Source organism: Chiloscyllium plagiosum, unplaced genomic scaffold (assembly GCF_037043375.1).
Source record: "Chiloscyllium plagiosum isolate Xiang-an unplaced genomic scaffold, Cpla_swu_hap1 HiC_scaffold_39, whole genome shotgun sequence".
Classification (NCBI taxonomy): domain Eukaryota; kingdom Metazoa; phylum Chordata; class Chondrichthyes; order Orectolobiformes; family Hemiscylliidae; genus Chiloscyllium; species Chiloscyllium plagiosum.
The window spans coordinates 24,531,344-24,555,574 of NW_028270177.1; the positions used below are offsets into that span (position 1 = coordinate 24,531,344).

General features: G+C 43.9%; 1 protein-coding gene across 6 annotated transcripts in view; it reads left to right on the forward strand.

The window, feature by feature from the left end:
* rab27a (RAB27A, member RAS oncogene family) overlaps positions 1 to 24,231 on the forward strand; it is a 131,116-nt gene that overhangs the window by 82,570 nt on the left and 24,315 nt on the right. For all 6 annotated transcript variants that reach the window (XM_043677506.2, XM_043677504.2, XM_043677502.2 and 3 more), the window contains one exon: positions 10,717 to 10,889. In XM_043677506.2, coding sequence (XP_043533441.1) covers positions 10,737 to 10,889 — 153 coding nt within the window. In that variant the 5' untranslated portion in view covers positions 10,717 to 10,736. The remainder of the gene's footprint in view (positions 1 to 10,716; positions 10,890 to 24,231) is intronic.

Here is a 24,231-nt window from a genome sequence, read left to right on the forward strand (position 1 = left end):
AGGAATGTTACTTCTCCCCTCTGGAGCAGGACAACCCAGGCCACCAATCTCTAGAATGGTGATGCTACCACTAGGCACAAGAGCCCTCAGGAGCTATTTAATGGCAAATGGGATGATGCAAAACACAAAGGGGTGGTAATGGACTGGAAAAAATGTGTCTGGAGGAGATGTCAGGCATTCTGCAGCCTTTGGTTTTCAATGTTGAAGCCACACCTTTAGATCAAAGGAGAGCCATGCCAATACATAGCCTTTCAAGATGACAGAATGTCCCAAAGTGCTTTAAAAGTAGTCTCGTACCTTTTGTTTTTGAACTGTAGTCCCCGATGTAAATGCTGCACGCAATTTGTGCACAGCAAACTTCCATAAACAACAACATGAAAAAGCAACTGGAGAATCTGTTCTTGTGTCTCTTTTGAGGGGTAAATATTACTCAGGACACCAGAAATAATTTCCTCTGCTCTTGGTGCCAGGTGTATGTTTTTTTTTCTCTGTTCTCTTTGACATCTCATCAGAAAGATGCCAGCTGTACAGTGCAGTGCTCCATCAGTATTGTACTGGGGTATTCGCATGAACCCATAGTCTTCTGCCTCAGAAACAGGCCACTTCCAACGGAGCAATAACTGAAGCCTGATCATAATCTCTGCTCCCATTTTCTCTGGTACTGTGTGCTCATCCTCCTGCTGTAACCACTTTTTTGAAAAAAATTATTTCGTGAGATCTGGCTGTTGAGCCAATGGTTTATTGTTCATCCCTAATTGCCTTTCACCTGCGTGGTTTGTTTGGCCAATTCAGAGAGTATTTAAGAGCTAGCTATGTTGCTCTGGCACTGAGGTCATATGTCAGTCAGAATTACCATTTCCTTCTACAAGGGCCTTAGTGAAATAAATGGTTTTTTATAATGTTTAATAGTCACGTGATCACAATTATCGAGGCGAGCTTTCAGTTCCAGACCTTTAAATTGCATTTAAACCTCCTCAGTTGACGTGGTTGGATTTGAACCTGTGTCCCCAGACAGCCTCTGAGGGGGCAATTGGGACACCATCTCTCTCATGGCCTCCTCTAACTCCAGTTTACGTTTCCTCTCTACCTCCAAGTATGTTCTCTCTGGTTCAGCAAACCAGTATAAGATTTGTCCCTATTTCAAAAGACTGATTTTGGTGGGACCCTGATCCTTTTTGGACCCTCCATAATCCTCCCAGTTGTTGGCATTATTTGTCCCCTTTCATCGACTGATAGTCATTGCTTCTCAAATACTGGCCTAATCCTGCCAGAAGGACCCCAGTTTCAAATCCGACATCTTTGTCAGTGCCTTGGAATACTCTGCCTGGCTTTGAATAATTTCAAGGCAGCATCAGCCTATAAAGTGTGGAGCCTGCTCAAACGGTAACACAATGTCTTACTGACTGAAAGATCACTACCTTCTGCAGGGGTCTGGAAACTTGACCTTTGAGTCTTGTTACCAGCCAGCAATCTAACATCAGGTCTCCAAACATGAATGATAAGCTTGTAGAAAGGGGAGGTGGGGGGGAGGGGGATGGGGGGGGGATTGTCAGTGTAGACAGCAAGATAGAAAATTGCAGGTAAGAGTTCTTGAGTTAATGATCTAACTTCTGACTGATTAGCTGTTGATTTTCAGCAGTGCCAAAGTTCGAGGTGCCCTTGAGTTCTGGTGAATGATTGTGCTTTTCCCAAGTTTCTATTTCACCAAGCATTCTCTTTGAAGTTCAGTAAGAGTAGCTTCCTCCTCGTGCTCACAAATCCACTTTTATTTTGGTGATTCTCAGTTCTGCTGCTCTAAAGCAGGTGTTGAAATACAGTTCAGTTTGTGACCAGAACCTAATTCCATTGTCTGTCTTTCAAGCAAATGACAAGGATCGGTGCTGGGTCCTCTACTTTTTGTCATATATATATAAATGATTTGTATGTGAGCAGAAGAGGTACAGTTAGTAAGTTTGCAGATGACACCAAAATTGGAGGTGCAGTGGACAGCGAAGATGGTTACCTCAGATTACAACAGGATCTGGACCAGATGGGCCAATGGGCTGAGAAGTGGCAGATGGAGTTTAAATTTGATAAATGCAGGGTACTGCATTTTAGGAAAGCAAATCTTAGCAGGACTTATACACTTAATGGTAAGGTCCTTGGGAGTGTTGCTGAACAAGTGCAGTGTCATAGCTCCTTGAAAGTGGAGTCACAAGTAGATAGGATAGTGAAGAACGTATTTGGTATGCTTTCCTTTATTGGTCAGAGTATTGAGTACAGGAGTTGGGAGGTCATGTTGCGGCTGTACAGGACATTGGTTAGGCCACTGTTGGAATATTGCGTGCAATTCTGGTCTCCTTCCTATCGGAAAGATGTTGTGAAACTTGAAAGGGTTCAGAAAAGATTTACAAGGATGCTGCCAGGGTTAGAGGATTTGAGCTATAGGGAGAGGCTGAACAGGCTGGGGCTGTTTTCCCTGGAGCATTGGAGGCTGAGGGGTGACCTTATAGAGGTTTACAAAATTATGAGGGGCATGGATAGGATAAATAGACAAAGTCTTTTCCCTGGTGTGGGGGAGTCCAGAACTAGAGGGCATAGGTTTAGGGTGAGAGGGAAAAGATATAAAAGAGACCTAAGGGGCAACTTTTTCACACAGAGTGTGGTACGTGTATGGAATGATTTGCCAGAGGAAGTGGTGGAGGCTGGTACAATTGCAGCAAAAAAGAGGCATTTGAATGGGTATATGAATAGGAAGGGTTTGGAGGGATATGGGTTGGGTTCTGGCAGATGGGACTAGATTGGGTAGAGATATCTGGTCAGTGTGGACAGGTTGGACTAAAGGGTCTGTTTCCATGCTGTACACCTCTATGACTCTATGACTTACATCCTAACATGTGACTTCTGGAAAGGTGCGAGTCAATGGGGAGCTGCACATGTGAGATTCAGTGGATTTTATAATTATGTTAATCCTGGCTCAGACTGATCTTTACTAACTGATGGCCTCAGGAGCTTGGCTCCACTTGGGTAGATGATCACAGCAGGGGGGAGTGATGGTGTAGCAGTAACAGCATTGGATCAGTAACTCCAATCCCCAGGCTGATGTTCTGGGGACATGGGTTCAAATTCATCACGGCAAATGAAGTTTAGATCAACTTTTTATTGAATTCAATGTAATTATTATAAGTTTCAATTATTGTAAAAACCCAGTTGGTTCATTACAGTTCTTCTTGAGAAGGAAATCTGCCATCCTTACCTGTGTGGCCTACATGTGACTCCTGACCCACCTGATTGCCTCTTATCTGCCTTCTGAGCAATTCTGGATAGGCAATAAATATTGGCCGAGCCAATAATGTCACATTCTATGAACTAATTAAACCGAAAATAGTATTTGCCCATTATTAAACCATTTTTAGTTCTTGCAGTACTCTGGTATGATAGTTAGATGATTGGAGTTGAATATTGCTGGTTCATTTTTACTGTGATTATATGAATCTGAAATGATGAGTTAACATTGGAGAGAAAGCCTTTTGCCCTAGATAAAGGAAAAGCAAGTCCCTTTTGCATCCCAGCACTCAGTTCTCATTGGAGAAATTGGTAATGCTTAAAAAGCCAAAGAAACACAGTGCTCAACATGAGATGATTTCCATTAGGCTGTGTTTGATAGAAGGAAGGCCATCAGGAAACCTAAAGAGTGAGCATCGATAGCCATGGTGAAAGGGGTCAGAGTTTAATATGGACATGAGCTGCAGGGAAATGGGGAGATACCAGGAATTTGGGAATGTGATCTTGTGCAGAATTTGGTGAGGCTGTGAACAAACTTGGCTGCAATGTCTAACAACCGTCTGACAATCACCAGCTTGGATTTGCATGTGGAGCTGGCGGAGAAGGGAAGGTGCTGACTTCTGTTTGACATCAACTCCTGAAGAGTCACCATTTTCAGGAGAAAATGTCTCATGGGTTGAGATTGGCAAATCATTATGTATAATTTATATCAACGTGAGTGTGACATTGAATATAATTGATCCAATGGGATTTTGATGCAGAGAGATTTCAACTTTATTTGTACAGATATTCACATTCTATACCATATTGGCATAACGGCTAGAAAAATTATTTAATCTGCATAGTTAATTAAAATTATAGAGTATGCTTTGTTTTAAGGACTGGTTGGAACGCGATAACAGGGTCCAGCAGGATTCAGTTGTGTAGATTTGTTTATGATGAATGATTTGGATATGAACCTAGAGTAAGTGAGGCACACCTTCAAGACAAACTTAAATGGAATCTATTCTGATCCTTTGGAAGGACAGGCGAAACTGCAATGAGATATTAATCAGATATCTGAATGGGCTAACAAGTGGCAAAATGAATTCACTTGTCAATAAGTATGAGACAATTCATATTGTGAAAAGGTGACAGCATTCGTTAAACTTTAAATGGAATGGGACTCCGTACAATGTTTTAACAGAGGAACTTTGCAGGGGGATAGTACCAAGGGTTTATAAAGTTGATAAACTCATACAGTCAGATTTTACGTTTAATCTTGATGGCTGGAATCCAGAGACAAGAAATTAAATGTATGGATTCACAAGTGACAGGAGTAACCTCCTCAATTGTGAGGTAGAAACTAAGCCAAAGTTCGAGATTAGATTAGCAGGGTGGATGAAGAAAAGGTTAAAGGGAATGGGATGGGGGAGTATAATTGGAACTATTTAGTCACGTGAAGGGTAAACAATGACACAGACTGGTGGGGCTTTGTGGCCAATAGATGTAGTGATGGGTGTAATATTTTTACATTGTTTTTCACTGAAAAGGAGACAGATTTTGTGTACAGTTTGTAGAACTGGATTTGTGACCTGCTAATGAAAGTTTGCCTTCAGTGTTGTCCTTTTGCCTTTATTGTAAAAAAGAAAAAGGCTTGCATTTGTCTGGCGATTTTTGCAACTGCTGGATGTTTGTGACTGGTGTACAGAAGTGTAGTCACTGGGTGTTACGTTAAGACTGCTTTTTGGAAGAACAAGTCACTTTGTCCCTTTCTCAGTGGTTATTTTTCTCTATCTGTCCATCACCCCAATGTCCAGTCCAGCCTCCCTCAGATAAGTACCTGATTCTTCCGCGCAATCGAAATAATCTTTCAGTTTAAGGACGAAATGTTCAATCTCTCACCTTTTTTACTTTTGGCCCGTAATTGCTTTTGCTCAGCAGATTTCTTGGCTGATAAATAACTTTCATCTGTTGCGTTACATATATTTGTGACAACTAATTGCTCTGAAAGAATATTACAATTTGCCTACAAAGTTTTGTGTGGGGCAGGTACAAGAGATGTTCTGCAGTTGGTTCGCCTGGCATCCACAGGGGTCTCTGTCTTCAATTATATCTCAAAAACTGGGATCTTCATGCACTTTCTTTTTTGTAGCTACTGTGTTTTTCCAGAATTTTCTGATTCCTTTCGTTGATAGCGGGTTGTCTCTTTAGGTGAGTTTGGTTCTCTTGGCATAGAACAGATGGAATCATAGAATCCTAAAATCCCTACAGAGCAGAAAGAGGCCATTCAGTACATCAAGTCTCCAAAGAGTATCCCACCCAGACCCAAATTCCCACCATATCCCCATAACCTGCATTTCCCATGGCTAATACACCCAGCCTAGCATTCCCGAACACCGTAGGCAATTTAGCACCCAACCTGCACATAGAGTCATAGAGGTCCAACCTGTCCATGCCAACCAGATATCCCAACCCAATCTAGTCCCACCTGCCAGCACCCGGCCCATATCCCTCCAAACCCTTCCTATTCATATACCCATCCAATTGCCTCTTAAATGTTGCAATTGTACCAGCCTGCACCACTTCCTCTGGCAGCTCATTCCATACACGTACCACCCTCTGCATGAAAAGGTTGCCCCTTACGTCTCTTTTATATCTTTCTCCTCTCACCCTAAACCTGTGCCCTCTAGTTCTGGATTCCCCGACCCCAGGGAAAAGACTTTGTCTATTTATTGTATCCATGCCCTCATAATTTTGTAAACCTCTATAAGGTCACCCCTCAGCCTCCGACGGTCCGGGGAAAACAGCCCCAGCCTGTTCAGCCTCTCCCTATAGCTCAAATCCTCTAACCCTGGCAACATCCTTGTAAATCTTTTCTGAACCCTTTCAAGTTTCACAACATCTTTCCGATAGGAAGGAGACCAGAATTGCACGCAATATTCCAACAGTGGCCTAACCAATGTCCTGTACAGCCGCAACATGACCTCACAACTCCTGTACTCAATACTCTGACCAATAAAGGAAAGCATACCAAATACCTTCTTCACTATCCTATCTACCTGCAACTCCACTTTCAAAAGATCTGGACCAGATGGGCCAATGGGCTGAGAAGTGGCCCGTTGGAGTTTAATTCAGATAAATGCGAGGTGCTGCATTTTGGGAAAGCAAATCTTAGCAGGACTTATACACTTAATGGTAAGGTCCTAGGGAGTGTTGCTGAACAAAGAGACCTTGGAGTGCAGGTTCACAGCTCCTTGAAAGTGGAGTCGCAGGTAGATAGGATAGTGAAGAAGGCGTTTGATATGCTTTCCTTTATTGGTCAGAGTATTGAGTACAGGAGTTGGGAGGTCATGTTGCGGCTGTACAGGACATTGGTTAGGCCACTGTTGGAATATTGCATGCAATTCTGGTCTCCTTCCTATCGGATCTTTGGACTGTGGGAGGAAACCTATGCAGCCACGGGGAGACTGTGCAAACTCCACACAGACAGACCCCAGAGAGTGGAATCAAACCTGGGTCCCTGGTGCTGTGAGGTAGCAGTGGAGAGGAGACCGCTGGAGAGTTCTTGCATTTTTGAAGCTAGGTTGCTGGCAGGCATTTTTTCTCTTTCTCTAGATAACTGGATTGCTGATGACCATCTCTCTTTGCTATCAATCAGTGTTTATTCAGAATTAATACTTGTGAATGCACTTAAATTGTACTCAACTCCATCCTTGGGAAATGTGCCTTATTTACCAATTCCTGATCTCCATCTTTGGTCATCTGTTTGGCTACTGGAGATATCACTGTGTGAGTATCAATGGGAAAACCAGTTGCTATGTACAGAACAATCTCGGTTATCGAACATCAATTATCTGAATTTCGGATTATCCAAACAAGATCTCAAGGTCCCTGTACATGCATTTCAACTGAAGTAGCAAAATTCTATTCCTCATCCATTTAATGCATTATTCTGTAAATCTGGACAGGAATATAGATGCAAATATGCTTAAATCAATAAATAATTTCAAATATATATTTGAGACGTGACATTAGAGTTAAGTCTTACACTTTTTATAAAAAGGCTCTCTGTTACTTATTCTCCCTGAGGACAAAGATTTGTGACTGTGAACACACAAGAACAACATATGTGCAAGCCTGAGCTGTGCGCTCTAACAGCAAAATTCCCTCTCAACATTGACTCGCTCCGATTTGCAAACCCAACACTTTTTCTCCTCAGCTCATTCCCCAGAGTTATGTCAAAAAATGAATTCTCACTTTTCGTTTCCGTTATCCCGTGACGGGACTTATTTTTCCAAACGAAAAGTAGTTCAGTATCTGACAAAATTTAGTGTAACTTTTTTTTTTGATGAGGGAGAGCAAATCGTAGTGAGTTAGCACACATGAAAATAAACAGGAGGAAAACTTGACGAGGGGAAACATGAGCTGAAAATGTGTTGCTGGAAAAGCGCAGCAGGTCAGGCAGCATCCAAGGAACAGGAGAATCGACATTTCGGGCATAAGCCCTTCTTCAGGAATGAGGAAAGTGTGTCCAGCAGGCTAAGATAAAAGGTAGGGAGGAGGGACTTGGGGAAGGGGCGTTGGAAATGCGATAGGTGGAGGGAGGTCAAGGTGAGGGTGATAGGCCGGAGTGGGGGTGGAGGCGGAGAGGTCAGGAAGAAGATTGCAGGTTAGGAAGGCAGTGCTGAGTTCGAGGGATTTGACTGAGAAAAGGTGGGGGGAGGGGAAATGAGGAAACTGGAGAAATCTGAGTTCATCCCTTGTGGTTGGAGGGTTCCCAGGCAGAAGATGAGGCGCTCTTCCTCCAACCGTCATGTTGCCATGGTCTGGCGATGAAGGAGTCCAAGGACCTGCATGTCCTTGGTGGAGTGGGAGGGGGAGTTAAAGTGTTGGGCTATGGGGTGGTTGGGTTGGTTGGTCCGGGTGTCCCAGAGGTGTTCTCTGAAACGTTCCGCAAGTAGGCGGCCTGTCTCCCCAATATAGAGGAGGCCACATCGGGTGCAGCGGATGCAATAGATGATGTGTGTGGAGGTGCAGGGGAATTTGTGGCGGATATGGAAGTATCCCTTGGGGCCTTGGAGGGAAGTAAGGGGGGTGGTGTGGGCGCAAGTTTTGCATTTCTTGCGGTTGCAGGGGAAGGTGCCAGGAGTGGAGGTTGGGTTGGTGGGGAGTGTGGACCTTACGAGGGTGTCACGGAGGGAGTGGTCTTTTTGGAACGCTGATAGGGGAGGGGAGGGAAATATATCCCTGGTGGTGGGGTCCGTTTGGAAGTGGCGGAAATGACGGTGGATGATATGTTGTACACGGAGGTTGGTGGGGTGGTAGGTGAGGACCAGTGGGGTTCTGTCCTGGTGGCGGTTGTAGGGGCGGGGCTCAAGGGCGGTGGAGCAGGAAGTGGAAGAGATGCGGTGGAGGGCATCGTCGTTTTTTGTCTCACGGGAAATTGCGGTCCTTGAAGAAGGAGGCCATCTGGGTTTTACAGTTTTGGAACTGGTCCTCCTGGGAGCAGATGCGGCGGAGACGAAGGAATTGGGAATATGGGATGGCGTTTTTACAGGGGGCAGGTAGTCTAGGTAGCTGTGGGAGTTGTCAGTTTATAGTAAATGTCCGTGTTGATTCGGTCACCCGAGATAGAAATGGAAAGGTCTAGGAAGGGGAGGGAGGAGTCTGAGACGGTTCAGGTGAATTTGAGGTCGGGGTGGAAGGTGTTGGTGAAGTGGATGAACTGTTCAACCTCCTCGTGGGAGCACGAGGCAGTGCCGATACAGTCATCGATGTAGCGGAAGAAAAGGTGGGGGGTGGTGCCAGTGTAGCTGCGGAAGATGGACTGTTCCACATATCCTACGAAGAGGCAGGCATAGCTGGGGCCCATGCGGGTGCCCATGGCTACTCCTTTGGTTTGGAGGAAGTGGGAGGTTTGGAAAGAGAAGTTGTTCAGGGTGAGGAGCAGTTCAGTCAGTCGAAGGAGGGTGTCAGTGGAAGGGTACTGGTCGGTACGGCGGGAAAGAAAGAAGCGGAGGGCTTTAAGTCCTTCGTGATGGGGGATGGAGGTGTACAGGGACTGGATGTCCATGGTGAAGATAAGGCGTTGGGGACCGGGGAAGTGAAAATCATGGAGGAGGTGGAGGGCGTGGGTAGTGTCCCGAACGTAGGTGGGGAGTTCTTGGACTAAAGGGGACAGGACCGTGTCGAGGTATGCAGAGATGAGTTCGATGGGGCAGGAGCAGGCTGAGACAATGGGTCGACCGGGGCAGTCAGGTTTGTGGAGTTTGGGCAGGAGGTAGAAACGGGCGGTGCGGGGTTGTGGGACTATGAGGTTGGAGGCGGTGGATGGGAGATCCCCTGAGGTGATGAGGTTCTGGATGGTCTGGGAGATGATGGTTTGGTAGTGGGAGGTGGGGTCATGGTCAAGGGGGCAGTAGGAGGAGGTGTCCGTGAACTGGCGTTTAGCCTCAGCGGTGTAAAGATCGGTGCGCCAAACTACTACCGCGCCCCCCTTGTCTGCTGGTTTGATAGTGAGGTTGGGGTTGGAACAGAGGGAGTGGAGGGCTGCATGTTCCGAGGGTGAGAGGTTGGAGTGGGTGAGAGGGGTGGAGAAGTTGAGGCGGTTAATGTCGTGGCGGCAGTTGGCTATGAAGAGATCGAGGGCGGGTAAGAGGCCAGCACGGGGTGACCAGGTGGATGGGGTGTGTTGGAGGGGCGGGAGAAGGGGTCGTCAGAGGGTGGGCAAGAATCTTGGTTGAAGAAGTAGGCGTGGAGGCGAAGGCGGCGGAAGAATTGTTCGATGTCTCGCCGCATGTTGAACTCGTTAATCCGAGAGCGTAGGGGAATGAAGGTGAGGCCTCTGCTGAGGACTGATATTTCATCCTCAGAGAGGGGTAGGTCTGGAGGGATGGTGAAAAGACGGCAGGGGGAAACATGAGGAAAACATTACCCTCTTAAAAAAATTGATGAGAGGATGGAAACTGAAGTCAGTGAAAACATCTTCCCTTTCTGTCGTGTCCCCCCTGTACTTTGCGCCTCTCTCTCTCTAAGGACTCGGCGGTCACTGAGGAGGGAGGGACAACACTTGGTTAGTCCAGACGGCAGGACAACACCGAGCAGAAAGATCGCGGCTGTCGGCGAGGACTGGGACAAAACCAAGAAAAATGTCAGCAAAAATTTCAGAATTCAGACAAAATTTAGCCAAGAAGTGATTTTATTTGTAAAATTGAATGAATTTTTAAGCGATATTCAGTGTTCGTACACATTTTATCAATTGAATGAAATAAAAACTCTGTAAACATGCTTTTTTACATGATCATGTTCAGTATGGCTTCTTTCTGAGCAAATTACTCCCCATCCACCTTGATAATCGATGTTGCTCTGTATTTTGAAGAGGTGGTTGGTATGGGCAGGTAGGAAGAAAGCCTGGTCACCTTTTTTGTTTGAGTCAATGTCTCTGTCCAACCATCCTTTTCTTCATTGCAGGTCAGCGTTAAGTTTTCACTATGTCTGATGGAGACTACGATTACCTCATCAAATTCCTAGCCCTGGGAGATTCAGGAGTCGGGAAAACCAGCTTCCTCTATCAATACACTGATGCCAAATTCAACTCCAAGTTCATCACCACAGTTGGCATTGACTTCAGAGAAAAGAGGGTGGTGAGTAAATTTGAAGCTGGAGACTGATGGTTCCCGTACCACTGTCTTTGCAACAACCGTAATAAATGAGCATTTTAGTGCCTTCTGGGGATACAAAGCCTTTTGTGAGCTTTGATGTTTTGAAAGCAAACTTTTTGTGTTAGGTTTTGTGCTTGTACACTGTAACTTGTGTTTTATGTTCCTGTTCAGTACATGATTATAAATTTCTTCTAGCTGTAAGCTAGATTTTAAGCACTACCCTGTAAGAGTGTAAGGCAGAGAAGCAGGAATAGCTCCTCCAGCTTGACCTACCATTTAATAAGATCCCAGCTGATCTAACTGCAGCCTGAAATCCTCATTCGAGCTACCCCGAGAAACGATCACCCTTCTTTACCAGGAATTTGTCTACCTCTGCCTTAAGAACAAAGACTCTGCCTCTACCGCCTTTTCAGGAAGAACGTTCAAAAGACTTGTGCCACTTTGTCCAAAATGATTTTGTCTCACCTCTGTTTAAACAGACGAACCTTTGTTTTTAACCAGACAACCTAGGTTTCAGGCTCAACGTAGTGAGGGAACACCCTTTCCACGGCAATCTTGTCAAGACCCCTCAGGATCATATACATTTCAATCAAGTTTTCTTTTACTCTTCTCAACCCCAGCGAACCCGCCTGTCCAGTTCTTCCTCCCAAGGCGACCCACCCAGTCCATCTATTACTTCGCTGACCCAAAACTAATTCCAGGCTTTACTTGGGTATACGTTCTCTGCACCGCAATTTCTGCAACCAAAGACCGAGTGCCGCCAGCTCTGTGATATCTGAGGCCGAGGAATAGATTGATATTTCTCATCAATCAGCTCCAACCCTGAGAAGCAATTGTTAGCAAGGTAAGGTAGAATGCTTCCTTGTTGACCAGGCAAACAAAGCTGCTGAGTGGCTCGAGTTCTCCAAGTGGCCAGTTGAGCCATGTTCCGAGCACTCTGATGGAGATTTGTAAACTCGGAGTGGTTTATGTGGCTCATTCACTCTCCTGGAGAACTTGGTTCTGAACCCACTCGTCTCATTTTGTTTTTGAAGATGCCCATTTTTTCCCGCTGATCAGCTGGTTTTCATCTTGCCATTATCCAAAGGCAGGAAACTTGAGCATCAGGGTTCTGATGTTTCAGTACTTCATGTTGGAGGGGGTAAGACAGACGTGAGGGAATACACTGAAAGAAACACAAGCTGTGAAGTTTTGTGAAGATTGAGAGCCAGTGGAGACAGAAGGACTGGTGACAGTGGCAGAGGGGAGGCTGGTGGGACTTTGAGATACGTGTCAATGGGATTTGACAGATCATAGTTTTGGAGGAGATACATTGGTACAGTGCAGGAAGTACACTGCCCCCATTGAATTCTGTTTGGTGCACGCTACCCCGCATAGCACTTGTATTATCCATCACTGCAATGTACATAGATATGAGACCTTTTGATCACACAGTATTGCCTTCCTGGAAACAATCATCTTGTTGATAAAAGTATTTACTATTTACTATTTACTATTTACTATTACACATGACTTCTGCCCCACCCATTGGGCCGATAATGCAAATCTCCGTTAGGCACTGATTCGAAAAGAAATACTACAAGTCGCTAAAACTTATGAAAAACTGAGTTGACTTGCTACTGGTTTGAACGAGGTGGCAAGTTTCAATTGATGGACAAGAATTGGACTTTCCATTGATTGCTGCTGTTGAATATTAAGTTCCTGTTAATCTCTGCCTCCCTTATTATGATTGAATACCAAGACCACAACCCTTTAGAAAGTCATTTATCAAATTGATTTGATTCCTCCTAGATTGTCAATAGGAGGGGAAGAGCCACAAAAGACAGTTATGGATGGGTGAGGTTACAAATTCATTGCAGCTTTCCTGAGCTGCATATTGAGTTTGTAAAAGATGTATAGCCAGGAATGAATTTCTCTGCAAGTATTCTAGAAGCTCCACAGTGCCCTAGAGTAGATTTTTTCCCCTCCCTCCGGACAGTTTTATGTGACTCATTTGTACAGTTGTTCAAAATGAGGCTTCAAATATCAAATTTCTAATGAATGGGACATTGTTTAATTTTAGCACATTTTTAACTTTAGCTAGCCAGTAGACAGGTTAATATGATATTTTGCTTCAATGATCACCAACATAAGCTAGGAAATGTTGAACAAAATTCCTGATCTCCATTGTCAAGTGACATCTTCTGGAAGCCTGTCAGGAAGGGAAGGTAGAGCTGGGTGTGGGTTCTCTGATTGACGAGGCTTTGAATATCTGGTCAAAAGCCCTGATCACAATGGGTGCTACATAAATGCAAGTTTCATTCTTCCTCAATTGAAGCCTGAACCTCGACAATAAATGATTAGTCGACGCAGCTGCTGTTTAGCTAGCTGTGGCTAGGATGTGATTCACATAGAAATTCATCAGTTTACCTGCTATGGTGGACTGTCAAGTGGCTATCTCTTATTGCTGAGTTGGTAGAGGGTATTCTATCTCCAGGACAATAAATACTGCCTTTTCCAGCAATGTTTGATTCCTACACCAAACCTCATCCCTGAAGTAAACTGTCTTTCACTTAGCAGAATCCTGTGTCTGGCATTGGTGCTCGTGATGCTATTTCACCGCCCCTGCCAACCCCAGGTCCAAGAAGATCAGATTTAACCTGGTGCAGAAGCTTCTCCCCATTAGCAACTCTGTTGGAGCTATCCCTATAGTTGCATGAAGGGTGGTCCTATAATCAAATAGGAACCAGGACAGTCTAGTGAAGCTGCAGGCTGTTTCTTTAAGCCTGCCTTCAAAATTTAGACTGCTCTGTTTGCCAGACTATTAGATAATGGATGGTATGGAGCTGTCCTTTATTGTTGAATGCCATTTGATTTTAGGAAATATTCAGATTCCCTGCTGGTAAACGATGGCCTGTTATTTGTGAAGAACACTTCTGAGAGTCCGTGTACTGCAAAAGATGGTGCAGTTTTTCTATTGTTGATCCTGTGTTTGATGAATGAATGACTCCCTGCATGTCCAACCATTTTCAGCGGTGCCCACAATGACTAAGAGCACCGAGACCATGAAAGGACCTACATTGTCAACATGTAACTGAGTCCAGGGTTTATCTGGACATTCCTATGAACGGGGAGGTGGGTGCTGCAGGCAGTAATTTTTGACCTTGTTGGCATTCTGGGCACTGCCCACTAACACAGCTATCTCTACATCCAATCCTGGTCACCAGAGATAACTTCTTGCCAACATCTTCATTTTGGAAACCTCTGGATGACCCTGTTGGAGATCAGCCAGGATCTGGAGGTGACCTTTGCTCGGGACAATCACTCTTGCTCCCTATAATGATATGCTGTGCTCCCCTAGGATCTGGTCTGTCTGGGTCCAACAAGGTTTCAGTTCTGGTAGTGATGGCCCTTTGGTTTCCCCCATCACCACCAGCTGGTTCAATTTTGCCTGGACTGGAGTTTTCTGCACCCAAACTCTGATATTGTCAGCTGTGGCTGGAAGCATAGCCAGAAAATTTGCAGCCATTACCAACTCTTCCTGTGGTGGTACCATTTTTGGTGCATATGCCAGTGGAAGGTTGCTCAAGGCATTCACATTTGCTACTTGACCTTCCGGACAGTGTTCCAACTTGTAATTATACAGATTTAGTATGAGAGTCCACTGCTAAATTCAGCCTGAAGCTATGGGTGCCACAGACTTGTCCTCTTTTAATAGATTTATCAGGGGTTTTGGGGCCTGTTATTATTACAATCTTTCAGCTGTAAGATATTGGTGGAACTTCAGTGTTGGAGTCCAGAGTGAATTTTGTTAAAGGTTGGTTCTGTAATCACTGAAAAGGCTGCACTGGTATCGAATTCCATTAGAACTGGGTGATCATTTCGCCAGAGTTTATTTTGATTGGTTGAATGATCCAAGCAATTTAACTGTTCCAAACCAGAGGGAGGTGGCGTTTTCAACGTGTGTACTCTCCTGGATACTGGCCTCTGAGTTCTCTTACTCAATTAAGGTCCGATGGGATTCCTTTTCTGTCTCGAATCCACATATCGGTAGCAACTAGTGTCTTGCTGGCCGGATCCAGACAAAAATTTTACCATTTGGCTAAGGCTCAGCTTTGTTTTGGGGTTTTGCTGTGGACTGACCAAGAGTCCCTCTGTTCAGGGTGTGTCCTGAGTGAGGCTATGCAATTGCCTTCACTCAAGTGGTGTTCCCCAAACTCAGTCAGACTGGCAAGAGTGTCTATTTCCATCAAAATACCCTGCAACTTATGTTCTCCATTTTCCAATGATAAAGCCAGTTTAGTACCTGTTTGAAGTCCAGTTGGGTTTCAGCTAGTAGCGCTTTTGCATGGTTACATCATTAATCCCACATACCAAACGGTCTCTCGGCATCTCGTCAAAGATTTAACCAAAGACATATGCCTCTGCCAGTTGTCTTAACATAGTCAAAAATCCCGATAAGGATTTGTCTGATTCTCAAATTGAGTGTAAAACCAATAGCAACTCAGAATTAGAGGAGCCTTGGGGTTGTAATATTCCTTAACTAAATCCATCAACTTTTGAAATGTTTTTGTATATGATGCCTCAGGGAAGGTCAAGCTCCCAAGAACAAAAAGGCTGCTGGTCCACAAGCTGTCGGGAGATTTGCTCATTTCTTTTCATCTGCCCCAATGTCATTTGCCTGGAAAAAAATAACTAATTCCTTTCACATTCTGGGCCCAGTCTTCAACAGGATCAAATTATTCAAGCTTCCCAAATAACAGCATGATGCCAGAAATGGTTACCCTCAACTCAAAGATGACTGCTGCAAGCGAATTTCTTCAGGAATGTGCTTTGCTCTCGTTGCCACTGAAATAATTCCACAGTGGTTGGTATCCCATCACCAAGTCATCCTCTATTTACACGTGCAGAATCCTTGAAACTGATCCCTAAGACCCAGTTCTCAGCTCAGGCCAATGCCGTTGCTCTGTGAAAGTGTTGCTGGCACTTCCTGCCACTCTTGTTCTTACCTGTCAGCCTGGGCTCCCTCATTGGGGATGTTAATCTAATCCAGTCAGGGAATTCCTATTCTATGAGGTCCACCTGGCTCACCTTGTTAGAATCATTGCATATTCCAATGCAGTAACTGCTTCAAAATCTTTGATGCATGCGGTCTTATGAGTCATGGGTATGCTTCTAAGCAAAAGACTACCATTTTACCTCATACCTAACTAGGTGAGAGGTCAGATCAGACAGGTGTCAAATCACTGTGGTGTCAACTTGGTAACCTAGAACTTGAGTATTGCTAGGGAAAAAGAAAAGAGGATATCATAGCTTTTAACCTTGTACTCATCAAGATAAATGCAGGAGTATTAAATATCCAAGAGAAGAACAATTTATGTTGCATCAGTACCCTTGTTCTCATTCATGTCTAAATTGTTGTTACTTTAGCTTAGATTAGATTACCTTTGAAGTTTGAACCTTTTGTGACTATCCTGGTGAGTGCAAAGATTAAAAGTTTTAATTCAGTGTCTTTTTAACTTGTATAAATTCATTGTTCAGGATGTGGCTCTCTGGGTAGAGGTAGTGTTTAAGAAGCTCAGGCCAATGCCGTTGCTCTGTGAAAGTGTTGCTGGCACTGAATTTGCTCAATGCATCCATGTACTCTCTACTTATTGTTTTAAGACCTGGTTCAGCGTGTCTTGCAGCAAAACAGAAGGAGACTGCACGTACCAAACACATTGCCTTCCACATATGTTTAACTGTACCTTACTGATCACCACTTTGTAATCCCATAAAACCATGTCATGCTGGCCCAGGTAAAATTTGCTTCAAATCTAATGGAGGCATGAAGGTGAATATATCCTGTAATAAATTATGTTAGTTTGCCCTTAAGTTGTACTTCGCTTTTCCTGGTCATTGTTGAATGTCCTTATTTCTGATTTGCTCACGGGCCATGGGCATCGCTGACTGGGCCAGCATTTATTGCCCATCCCTAGTTTCCTTGAGCAGATGGTGGTGATCGACCTCCTTGAACTACTGCAGTCCATGTGCTATAGTTTGACCCACAGTATGTTCCCAAATATTTGCTATCCTCTCCTTCGAGATGTAGATTTGATTCATTTTTCCAGCCAGTTAACATCTAGCATTGCTTGATTTAATTGCTTACTTGAAGCATTCTATCTGTGTGCATATGGCAAGTGCTCTGCCCAGGACCGTAAGAAACCACAGAAGGTGTGCGCATGACCCAGAATATCACAGAGGCCAACCTCCCACCCATGGACTCCATTTACATTTCTTGTTGTTGCTTAAAGGCTGCCAGCATTATCAAAGATCCCTCCCACCCCGGTAATACTCTCTTCAAATCTCTTCCGTCAGTCAGAAGATACGAAGCTGGAATGCATGTGCCAACAGGTTCAAGAACAGCTTCTTCCCTGCTGTTATTCAACCGCTGAATGGACCTCTCTAACTTCAAATAACGTTGATCTTGCTTTGCGCCCCTCCTGTGCAGTGTAACACTGTATGCCTCGCTCTGTCTCCACATCCTATGATCTGTATGTTCTTGTTTGCTGTGATCTGGCTGTATGGCTCGCAAAACAAAACTTTTCACTGTACTTAGGTACATGTGACTACAATAAATCAGGTCAAATTGAATGGGTTGAGCACTTGTTTGTAAACTTGAAATGATAAAAAGCACAAATTGAAAATTTTGGTTTGAACGCAGGAAGAGATGTAAGCTTTGTAAGATGTGAGATGCCAAAAACAAAATGTAGAAGAAGCCATTTTTCCTCAGCTCAAAGACCAGTCTTTAATATGCCCAAAGATGTCACAAAGAACTTTTGACCAGATTATCTATTTTTTAGACAAATTATCATTGATCACATGAGTCAATTTATATTAGACAACCCCAATCAACAGCAAAGCAATTAGTGACATATTTGTTTGCTCTTGTGTCGGTTTCAGGGTTAACTGTTGTCCAAAACATCAGGGAGGGCTCCCTTCTCTTTGAATAGTGTTGTGGTGTTTCTAATTTCATTTGAAAGATGCCATTTCTAACAATACAGCACTCGCTGTGTGCTGCACTGAAATGCTAGCTTGGATTATGTGATAAAGTTCTGGCATGGGATTTGAACCCACTTTCAGTGTGCTATCACAGAATCAAATGAACCCTCAGCAGTTTTACATGTCTGAGCTGGTTCCCGGCAATGGAGGAGGGAGGGGACCTTCAGTTCTTATGGATCAAGCATTGAAGTTGGTGTGTTGTAAATTTCCTGCCATATAATGAGCCTCCAGGACCTACAGTAGAGAAGAGAAACATAAGTGCAATTTAGTGGAATGCTGAACGGTTACAGCACAGAAAGTGGCCATTCAGCCCATTGAACCTGTACTGATTCTCTGCAAGTGCATTTAGCTCCTCCTACTCCTTCACCCTTGCCCTGTAATTCTGCAATTCTTTTTCTTTCCAACGTGTCATGATCCCGGGTAGACCAACAAATTCTGAAGAGATCAGTTTCCCACCGACCAACAACGATTTCATGTTTCAAGACTTTTACTGTAACAAATGAAAATCAACACAAATTAAATAGTAATTAACAGGCAACTAATGCTTTAAACTAGTGTGAAATGTAAGTTTTATATTAACAAACCTATGTTGTCTTACAAACCCTTTTTACTGAGTGCTGTATTTGCAGCAGCTGTATGGGATTTACAGGGACATTCCCCCAGTTAGTCTCAGTGCCTCAGCAGGCATACGTTTCTCCCGGCTACGTCAGGTCGAAACTTCTTGTGTCCCTCAACATTTACTCCACTCTGTCTGAGCTTTGCTAAATATGAATACTGTTGGCAAGACTACATCTAGGTGATTCCTTGTTTCTTAAACCACCTGTAGTCCTGTCTGCTATGTTCCTGTCTGAGGGGAAAGCGAAATCTCACCAAGCACCTTGCTTGCTTGTTAACACAGAGACAGTTCCTCCTCGTTTTCCACAGCAGAAGCTCTAGCATTTCTGTCTCAAAAAGAAGCTGTCCTTATTTTTTCTGAGATGCTGTGAAATGATGGTGAAACTGATACCTGTCACTTCAAGTGTTTCTGTATGAATTTCACTCCCCCGTAGCAACCAGCTCGCATGGGCATGTCTCCAAGCTAAAGTGTTTAACTGACTTCTCTGCTTTAGTTTGAGATAAAGGTGCATTTCAACAAACTATTCTCTTGTAAAGGTTCAGCGTTCATTAATAGATGCTTATCCAGTTCCCTTTGAATCTGCCTCCACACCCTTTAGGCAGTGCATAACAGTTTTTAACCACACGTGTAGAGAGTTACCCTAGTTGTTGCCGACAGTTCTTTTACCAATCTCCTTACCTCTGTGTTCTCAGCTCTCTGTTAGTGGGAACAGTTTCTCACTATCTCCTTTGTCCAGACAACTCCTGATTTTGAGCACTTCCACCAAAATGCCTCTCAAACTTATCAAAGGAAAGCAGCCTCATTTATTCCAATCTGTGCACTGAACTGAATGTCGTATTCACAGAATCCTTCAGTACACAACAGGCCCTTTAGCCAATCACGTTTGCACTGACAAAAAAAGTTACTCTTAAATCTAAATTTGTCCCAAGTTCCAGCATAGCCTCCAATGTTATTACATTTCAAGTGCTCATCGCAGTACTTTTTAAAGATTGTGAGGTTTTCCACTTGAACTGCCCTCCCAGGCAGTGATTCCAGGCCCCCACCATCCTCTAGGTAAAACAAATGTTCCCTCAAATCTCCTCTAAACTTTCTGCCCTTCACCGTTAAGATGATGCCCCACTGTTATTGGGTTTTTAACTAAGAGGAGCAACGGCTTCCTACCCACCCTGTCCATGCCCTTCAATCTGAACACTTCAGTCAGGTCTCCTTTCAGCATCCTCTGGTCTGAATAAACCAGCCTGAGCCCTAACCAGATTCTCTTCCCAGATAAACCGTTCCACCCTAGGCAACATGTTGGTGTATCTCCTCTGCACCCTGCTGCCCCCTGCCCCAGTGCAATCAGATCCTTCTATCGAATGGTGACTAGAGCTGCATACAGTGCTCCAGCTGTGGCCCAAGCAAAGTTCTATCCAGCTTCAACATGACCTCCCTGCTCTTATAATCTAGAACTGATAAAGGCAAGGGTCCCCATATGCTGCTTTGGCCACACTATTAACATTTGTTGCTGCTTTCAGTGATCTGTGGACAAGCATCCCAAGTTCCCTGTGTTCCCTTGTTCCTATTCCTCTACTTTGCTGCACCTTCCACAAAGCCTTGCCACCTTTCCTGAAGTACAGTAATGAATTGGACACTGTCCCAGTCAAGGGATAACTTGTTTAGATGCAGAGGGCAACTTGCTGAAGAGCAATTTGTCCTAGAAATTCAAAAAGTCTGCTCTTGTTGAGTACCTCTTTCTGATCATGGTATCTCCTCACACTGTGTACCTAAATTAATTTGCCTTTGCGACCAAACCAGTTATAAAGTTTTTTTTTGTTATCTTCCACGCCTTAATTGTCGAAGCTTGGGACTGCATGTGCCTTTTTAAAGATTTTCTGAAACTGAGCCCGGGGATGGTGTGAGGCCGGTGGTGGCACTCGGCTCTTCGGGACTGTGTCTTCTTGGAGTCAGGTTGCTTGTGAATGCAGCCCAAAGCCACTGGTAAACTCCATCTACGGCTAACTACTGGCACGAGACAGATAGTCAACAAGTACAGTAAGGGAAAGTTGAAAAGAACTTTCTGAAACTGATTGTCCATCTTTGAGCAACTTGTGCAGATATACCCCGTCCTCTCTGCTCCTGTTCCTCTTTTTGAAATTAATGCTTTATTTTATAGTATCTCTTCGTTTTTATATCTACCACTATTACAGTTAATTCATGATGTAACTAACAAGATAAACAAAGGGGAACCTGTAGATCGACTGCATTTGGATTTCAAACAGTGATCAATAAAGTGCCTTATATTGTTAACTGTACAAGATGAGAACTCATGCTGTTAAAAGTAATTTATTAACATGGTTAGAGGCTTGGATACCTTATTTATTAATTTCTTTTAAAAATGACTTGGGTAAATGGGCATTTGGCAAACTAACTAAAGTGCTACAGGGATCAATGTGGAAGCCTCAACCATTTATGATCTATGTTAGTGATTCGGAGGAGAGGTCTGACTGTGTTTTGAGCCAACCTGTTTCAAAGTGGGCAGGAAAGCAAGTCATATAGAAGGTGCAAAGGGATATCGATAGTTTGTGAGTGGACAGAGAAAAGGAACTTGGGAAAATGTGAGGTTATGTACTTGGGCAAGGAGAACAGTAAAGCAAGATAGTGCTTAAAGTGATACAATTTACAGAATGTTTCAGTGCAGATGGCTCTGGGTATCTTCCCACATGAAGACCAAAAGGTTCCTCTGATAGAGTAAGTGACCAAGAAGGCACATGACATGTTGTTACTGATTATGAGGAGGATGGAGTATAAACTTAGGAAAGTCTTTCTACAGCTCTCCAGGGCATCAGTGCAACCCACCTTCGATGCTGAGTACAGTTCTGGTTCTCCTTGCATAAGGAGATACTTGCATTGGCGGACGTTCAGGGACTGTTCACTCGATTGATTCCTGGGCTGAAGGGACCATCTTCAAAGGTGAGCAGACTGAGCCTGTATTGAGGTTGAGCTACCTGTATTGAGACATTTACAATTCTAAAGAAGCTTGACCAAGAAGATGCTGACAGGATATTGCCCCTTACTGGGGAAATCTAGAACTGCTGGGACATGATTTCAAAATTCAGGGTTTCCATTAAAGGTGGAAATGAGGACTTTCTTCCAAAGCTTGTGAATCTTGTGAAGGCCTGCATTTCTGAGCAGTACAAGCTGGGTCGTGGAATAGACAGATTCTTAAACTAAATGGGAATTGAGAATTAAGGACAAAAGATAGGAAAGTGAATTCAGGGCAAGACCAGAACAGCTTGAGGGCCTATTGCTTATGTGCATCTGTTTTCTGCATGTTCGCAACTACTCAGATAATTTGGTAAAAGTGTCACTGTCACTTTTATTCCAGAGGTTTCAACTTTGTTGGCAAGCTTATATTGAGCTCTTTATCAGGCACCTTTAATAAGTCCGCGTACACATCATTTATTGCACTGCCCTCATCAACCCTCTCTGTTGCCTTATTAAACTGTATTAACATATGTGATCTAATTAGAGTCGAGAGTGTGGTGCTGGAAAAGTTCAACTGGTCAGGCAGCATCTGAGGAGCAGGAGAACCAATGTTTCAGGCATAAGCCTCATTCCTCAGGGTTTCTAGCCTGTGGCCTGCTGTTGTAGTCACAGTATTCTATGTAGCTAGTCCAATCCTTTCTGGTCCATGGTAACTCCCAGGATAATGGTGTGGCAAGAAATTCAGCAATGGAAGTGCTATTGAATGTTGAAGGATGATTGTTAAATTCTCTCTTGTTGAAAATTGTCATTGCCTGGCACTTGTGGTGTTAATGTTACTGGCTACTTGTCAGTCCAAGCCTGGATCGTGTTGTATTTTGGAGTGGATTGCTTCAGCGTCTGAGGATCGTGAATGGTGTTGAACTTTGTGTAATCATTAGCGAGCATCTCCACTTCTGACTTCATGATGAAGGGAAGGTCATTGGTGAAGCAGCTGGAGATGATTGGGCCTAGAACACTACCCTGAGGAACTCCTGCAGAGGTGCCCTGTAGCTGAGATGACTGCCCGTCTTCCTCTGTACTGGATCAGACCTGAACCAGCGGAGAGTCTTCTTCCTGAATTCCATTGACTCCAGTCAATGAAACACTCTGTCAAGTACAACCTTGATGAAAAGTCACTGAAGTTCAGCTCTTTTTGTCGATGTTTGAACCAAGGCTATACAATGGTCAGGAGTAGAGTGTCCCTGGCAGAACCCAAACTGAATGTCAATGATCAGGTTATTGCTAAGCATGTATCACTTTATTGTAGAGGTGATGACCCCTTTCATTACTTCACAGATAATTAAGAATAAACTGATGGGACATGAATTGACTGAGGTGAATTTGTCCTGTTTTTTGCATATAGATAATACCTGGGCAATTTTCCAGATTGTTTGGCACATGCCAGTGTTGGAGCTGTTCTGGATGAGTTGTCTAGGGTTGTAGCAAGTTCCAAAGCACAAGTCTTCAATGTTGGAATGTTGTTGGGACCTGAAGCCTTTGCAACATCCATTGCTTTCAACTGCTTCATGTGGAGCAAATCAAATTAGCTGAAGATAGAATCTGTAATGCTAGGGACCACTGGAGGAGGCCAAGATGGATCATCCACTCAGCACTTCTTTTGTACTTTGTGGGTGGGGGTATTTGTGCCACGTCCTCCTCCAGTGAGTGGTTTAATTGTCCACCACCATTCATGAATGATGTGGCAGGACTGCAGAGCTTAGATCTGACCCTCTGGTTGTGGGATTGCTTAGCTCCAACACTTGCGGCTTTTATTATTTGACATGTAAGTAGTCCTATTTTGTAGCTTCACCAAGTCGACACCTTATTTTTAGGTATGCCTGATATATACCTGCACTCTGCATTGAGCCAGGGTTGGTCCCCTGGCTTGATGGTAATGGTTCAGTGGGGGATATGTCAGGCTATGAGTTTATATATTATACTGGAGACAATTCTGCTGCTGTTGATGGCCCACAGCACCTCATGGATGAGTTACTAGATCTGTTTGAAGTCAGTCCCATTTAGCATAAGGGCGGTGCCGCACAACACAATGATGCGTATTCTCAATGTGAAGGTGGGACTTTTTTTTCAAAAGGACTGTACAGTGATAACTCAAATCCAATGCCACCATGTATGGAAAATTAGAAATGTGAATTGCTTTGAAAATTAATTTAACTTCATTAAAAAAAAGTTCCTACTTTAATAAAAGTCTAACTTTAGAAAAATTGAGATCTATACCCCAGGATAGAGGCTGAAAGTTGTTCAAAATTCATTCACGGGATGAGGGCATCACTGACTAGGCCAGCATTTATTGCCCATCACAGAGGGCAGTTAAAAGTCAACCACATTGCTGTCGGCCTGGAGTCACATGTAGGCCAGACCAGGTAAGGATGGCAGTTTCCTTCCCTAAAGGGCATTAGTGAACCAAATGGGCTTTTCCAACAATCAAGATTGGATTAGAGGTCATCATTAGACACTTAATTGCACATTTTTATTGAATTCAAATTCCACCATCTGCCATGGTGTGATTCAAACCCAAGTCCCCAGGACATTAACTGTCCAGTGATAATACCGCTGGGCCATTGCCTCCTCTTACTTTCTGTAGTTTTGTACAACAACAACATTATGCTTCCCTTTCTATACTCTGCGTTGCTGTGCATTATTTATCCAGGCTGGAATCATCCAAAA